The 6,000-nt window shown below is 47.2% G+C and overlaps 1 protein-coding gene across 1 annotated transcript in view; it reads right to left on the reverse strand.

Moving 5' to 3' along the window:
• The window catches only part of LOC137372612 (mitochondrial adenyl nucleotide antiporter SLC25A24-A-like), a 137,616-nt gene extending 131,691 nt beyond the window's left edge, over positions 1-5,925 (reverse strand). Inside the window, 5 exon segments of the mRNA XM_068036547.1 lie at positions 2,817-2,928; positions 4,274-4,361; positions 4,609-4,735; positions 5,711-5,781; positions 5,784-5,925. Coding sequence (XP_067892648.1) covers positions 2,817-2,928; positions 4,274-4,361; positions 4,609-4,735; positions 5,711-5,781; positions 5,784-5,889 — 504 coding nt within the window. The 5' untranslated portion in view covers positions 5,890-5,925.
• Positions 5,926-6,000: the final 75 nt, after the last annotated feature.

Below are 6,000 nucleotides of genomic sequence, written 5' to 3' on the forward strand. Positions count from 1 at the left end.
CTGCTCTGTCCAGACCCCTCATGATTTTGAATACCTCGATCAAATCACCTCTCAGCCTTCTCTTCTCCAAGGAAAACAGTCCTAACTTGTCCAATCTATCTTCATAACTGAAATTCCTCATCCCTGGAACCATTTTCGTGAATCTTTTCTGCGCCCTCTCTAATACCCTCACGTCTTTCCTAAAGTGCAGCCCCCAGAAGTGGACGCAATGCTCCAGCTGAGGCCGAAATAGTGTCTTATACAAGTTCAACATAACTTCCTTGCTCTTGTACTCTATGTCCCTATTAATAAACCCCAACATACTGTATGCTTGTTCAGTTCAATTGGTTTAATTGAAGCATTCAAAAGGGAATTAGACAGTTATATGAAAAGGAAGAATGTGCAGGGTTATGAGGAGAAGGCAGGGGAATGGGACTGCTGGAATTGCTCTTTCAGAGAGCCAGTGCGGACACGATGGGCTTAATGGCCTCCTTCTACACTGTAATGATTCTGTGGATTGCTCTTTGTCCTTTTCCATAGTCAGCCTAAACCTTATGATACAATAATCAATATCCCCTAAATGCTCTCCTACTGATATCTGATTCCCTTGGCCCACCTCATTCCCAAGAACCGGGTCTAGCAGTGTCTCCTTTCTCATTGGACTAGCAACATACTGTTGTAGAAAATTTTCCTGACACATTCTAGGAACTCTTGCCCCTCACTGCCCTTTACACTACTATTATCCCAGTGTGAATAATTAAAGTCCCCCATTATAACTACCCTATAATTTTTGAGCCTCTCTGTAATTTCCTTGCAAATTTGTTCCTCCATGTCCTTCCCACCAGCTAGTGGCGTATAGGCAACACTGAGCAATGTAACTGCATCTTTTTTGTTTCTTAGTTCCAGCCAAATTGATTCTGTCCTCGACATCTCTGGGACATCCTTTTTCTCCAACACGCAATACACTCGTTAATCAATACCGCCACCCCTCCCGCTATTTTCCCTTTCCTATCTTTTCTGAACATCTTGTATCCAGGAATATTTAACACCCAGTCCTGCCCTTCTTTGAGCCAGGTCTCTGTTTTAGCCACAACATCATATTTTCCACATTGCAATCTGCACCTGTACTTCACCAGTCTTATGAACCACACCCAATGCATTCACATACATGTACATTAACCCTGATTCAGACTTTATTACTTTCTCCCTTACTTTGACCCCACCTAATAACGTACTATTCCCTACTCTAGTGCTATCTCTCTCCCCCAGTATTCTGTGCACCTTTGTATTCCTCTCTGAGACTTGCTTCTGGTTCGCACACCCCTGACAAGTTACCAGTTTTGCTTCCCTCCAATCTGAGCTCCCTCTTAGGTTCCCACCCCCCCTGACAATTTAGTTTAAACCCTCCCCAACAACACTAGCAAATCTCCCTGCAAGGATATATCATCCCTGTCCTGCTAAGATGCAACCCGTCCATCTTGTACAGGTCCCACCTACCCCAGAACCGGTCCCAATGTCTCAGCAATCTGAAGCCCTCCTTCCTACACCAGTTCTCCAGCCACGTGTTCAATTGCTCAATTCTCCTATTCCTATGCTAACTTGCACGTGGGATTGGCAGTAATCCCGAGATTACTGCTCTTGGGGTCCTGCTTTTTAAACTCCTTCCTAGCTCCCTAAAATCTGCTTTCAAGACCTCATCCCCCCTCTTACCTATGTCATTGTTATCAATGTGGACCACAACCTCTGGCTGTTCACCCTCCCGCTTCAGAATGTCCTGCAGCCGCTCTGTGACATCCTTGACCCTGGCACCAGAGAAGCAACACACCATCCTGGAGTCACGTTTACTGCCGCAGAAACACCTGTCTGTTCCCCGAACTAACGAATCCCCTTACACTACTGCTCTTCCACTCTTCTTCCACTCTTCTTCCTCCCCTCCTGTGCAGCTGAGCGATCTGTGGTGCCACAAACTTGGCTCCGACTGCACTCCTCTGAGGAACCATCACCCTCACCAGTGTCCAAAATGGAAAACTGATTAGCGAGTGAGATCATATCAGGGGTCTCCTGCACTACCTGCCTGGTTCTCTTAGACAACCTGGCGGTCACCCATTCCCTATCTGCCTGCATGCTCCTAACCTGAGGTGTGAGCACCTCCCTAAATGTGCTATCCAGGTAGTCCTCCGCCTCGCGGATACACAACAGTGACTCCAGCCACTGCCTGAGTTCCGAAACCCGTAGCTCAAGCTTCTGCAGCTGGTGACACTTCCTGTAGATGTGTTTGTCTAGGATACATGGTGCGTCCATGACTTCCCACATGCCACAGGCTGTACATTCCACTCAGCAGAGATGCCCTGCCATTTATTAACTTTACAGACTATTTATTATCAGTAGAATAGCTTACCAGTTACTCACCAACCAGCTCCTTCCACTGCACCGAAGAAAGAACCAAATACTGGAGGGTTAAAAAAGTAGGAAAAAAAAAAGTAGAAAAATGGAGCACCTCCTCCCCCCTTCACCAAACTCGCCACTCACTAAACTCGAATCTCCACACTCAGTTTGCAATTTGCACTCCGTTTTTAGGCCACATCCTGACCTCTGTATTTATACCTTTTGAAGCTGAAACTGCAGCAAGCAGATTTGACTGGTCGGCTACTTAACTGATCAGCTACTCTGCAGTAGAACCTGTTAATCCCTGCTTAAGACTGTAAGAAACTTACTTTACTTATTTCCAGTGAAATAAGCATTCACATACACTGTAAGTGTAAATCGATTTTGTATGATGAACTTTGGAGCAGTGACACATCACTGTATAACTTGAAATACAAGCTCCCAATGCTCACCGTCGAATGTTTCCAGAAATGGATGATTTCTTGGATATTATTTGCTGGATTGAATAGGAAGTGATCCCGCCATTCATTCCAGTCCACCGTCATTGTCCTGTCTTCATCCATACTGCAGCAAAGAGAGCAAACAATGGGTCAGAGGTGTAACTGTCCACTACTCTCCACTTTCTGCATCCTTACCTACAAAATGCTGCCAAGACAGGGGTGCATTAAACTCTACAAATTTTTCTTTTATTCATTCATGGGATGTGGGCATCGCTTACAAGGCCAGTATTTATTGCCCATCTCTAATTGCTTTTGAGAAGTATGTGGTGAGCTGCCTTCTCGAATCCCAACTCCATGTGGGGTAGGTACACCGATAGTGCTGTTAGGAAGGGAGAGCCAGGATTTTGACCCAGAGACAGTGAAGGAACAGCAAGCGATATAGTTCCAAGTCAGGATGGCGTGTGACTTGGAGGGGAATTTGCAGGTGGTGCTGTTCCAATTGTTACGACCAAGGCGGGAGGAGTGCACTGTTTATTCCAGTCCCACTTCTCCACAGGTCACAACATATTATTTTAAATTTTCTCACTTATCAATACAGTCAATTATATATTTTTCCCAGATTAGAACACATTAACCAGGTTTCTTAAATGAACGAAATTATCAGTTTATTATAAAACAAGTCTTAACTAGTAATGAAGTAAAACATAAACACAGAGATCAAAATTTTGAAGTTTCCTTTGTATCTTAGTCCCTTTACACACACACACACATATACACTGGTTAACCGAAAAAAGATTAAAAGGAATTTTTCATTAATCCAGAGCTCTGTTACAGACAAAAGAAATGCTTGGGCAGATAACTTGCTCATTTTTTGAAGAAAACAGCAGATGAGATATATGTTCCAAAAACTGGCATACAGTCTAACTTCTGAGTACACGTAGTCAGATCACTGAGATCCTTCAGAACAGTTCTTTTCAGGCAGCATTGAGAAGTAATTTTAGCAGGCTTTCTTCAGAGACAGCAAATGTGATGAATTGACACAGTGAACTTCTCAGGGTCCTTCCTTGGGAGTTTCTGCAAAGCATGCTAGATTGTGGTCTTCTGTCCTTCCTTGAAACTTCAGCAGCAGACTTGACTTTATCTCACTCCAGAAGGTAAAGCACACACTGACACACAACCAGAAAGCTAGTGAGTTTTCTGCCCATCCCAGGTGCTGCTGGGCTTGTCCAATCAAAGGGGGCGCTTGCCACTTCTCTGCCCCTGTTACCAAGGTTTCTGTTCTATCCTTAACTTGAGTCATGTGACAACCGGTATCATTGTTGCCACCAGTTCCTTCAATGCCCCCTTGATGGCACTCTTTTAAAATAAAAACTGGTCCAACATTTATTCAGTTTAACTATAAATTCCTAGTGACGCCCACATCCCATGAATGAATGAAACAGGTAAGAAACTTTACCATCTCTGCTCACCTCTGAAGAATCTTTTCTGCTTTCTTAATATCGATATTCATTCCCAGTGATTTAAGTGACTCGACAATCTCAGCAGCATCAATCCTCCCTAAAAAATACAATAGTATTTCAGTAAAATACCCAAGCAACAGGAAGTTCTCAATCACACTGCACAGGACTGCGGCTACTGCATGTGACACACTGTGCAGAACAGCAAGTACAATATGCAGCACACTGCAGGTACAGTGTGATACACTGTGCAGGATTGCAGTGTTCCGATGTGTTCACCCCCAGTCCCTGCATACGTACTATGTGTTTTTTAAAAAAGATTTGTGGTGCATTTCAGTGATACTGACCGTCGTTATTTTTATCCAAACTCTTGAAGGCCAGTTTAAGTTTCTTCTCATGGTTTCGGAGGTAGTTGGTAAACTCTCCAAAGTCCAGCTGCTCGTCATTGCCTGTATTTGCGGAGCGAAATATTTTCTGTTTTGAAAACAAAATTTAGTAAACTGGTGGATGAAAGCTGGGAAATGGAATGTCTGACTTACAATACAATACTGGAATGGTCATCTGTCCATTGGTATTTGTACAGGCCAATGTACTGTCAAGAATACAGCACAGATGGAGGTCATTCAGCCCATTGTGGCCTGTGCTGGCTCTGAAAGAGCTATCTAATTTGTCCCACACTCATGGTCTTTCCCCTTAGGCCTGGGAATTGGGTTTGGGAGATTGATGCAAGGTGGTGGGGGGGACCGGGGCTGGGGGAGGGTTGTTGGGGGAAGGGATGGGTGGCAAGTGGAGGGCTTGTTGGAGGGATGGAAGGGAAAGGGAGGTTTTGGGTGGGAGGGGCTATGCAGAGTTGGGGGAGGGTGGGGAGAATTTTCGGGGAGATAGCCCCTTTCCCACACTTGACTTGTCTGGGATATTCGGTGAGGTCTGTCAGCCTGACTGCACTGCTCGTTACCAGGCACTGTCCCCTTCTCGTTGCCAAATGCAGGCCCCCGTTGCCAGGCGCTGCCCCTGCCCGTTGCCAGGTGCAGTCCCCTGTTGCCAGGCACTGCCCCTGCCCGTTGCCAGGTGCAGTCCCCTGTTGCCAGGCACTGCCCTGCCCGTTGCCAAGTGCAGTCCCCTGTTGCCAGGCGCTGCCCCTGCCCGTTGCAAGTGCAGTCCCCTGTTGCCAGGCGCTGCCCCTGCCCGTTGCCAAGTGCAGTCCCCTGTTGCCAGGCGCTGCCCCTGCCCGTTGCCAGGTGCAGTCCCCCGTTGCCAGGTACAAGGTCAATCAGCATCAATTAACCACGAACTGACCCCCAGAAACAGTGAATCAAAGTAAAACCCAGAAACCGGATGAAAATCAAACAGAACCCATTAAACTGGCAGTCAGGGAGCGGCAAAATCAGACTCGACAAACCCCGCGGCTTTCCAGGCTCCCCCAACTCCCCGGTTTCCAGGCTCCCCCACCTGTTGGGCCTCGGGCTGCAGGTTGAGGCCTCGGGCCCTGAGGGCTGCTTGCAGCTCTGACACATCCACCCGCCGTCCCGGTTCACATCCAGCTGGGAGAAGAGCTCCGCATATCGCCGCTCCGCTTCGGCATCGCCTTCGGGCTCGGCCGCATAGTTGCGGCCCCAGGACTGCGGCATGACCGGGAGCGGGAGGTGAGTCCGAGTCCGGTGCGGCTGGAAGGAGCTGATTCCAGAAATGGGAGCGGGCTGAGCAGGAATTGCGGAACAGGAGGCAGGGCGGAGACGGAA

The sequence above is a fragment of the Heterodontus francisci genome, chromosome 8 (genome assembly GCF_036365525.1).
Source record: "Heterodontus francisci isolate sHetFra1 chromosome 8, sHetFra1.hap1, whole genome shotgun sequence".
Classification (NCBI taxonomy): domain Eukaryota; kingdom Metazoa; phylum Chordata; class Chondrichthyes; order Heterodontiformes; family Heterodontidae; genus Heterodontus; species Heterodontus francisci.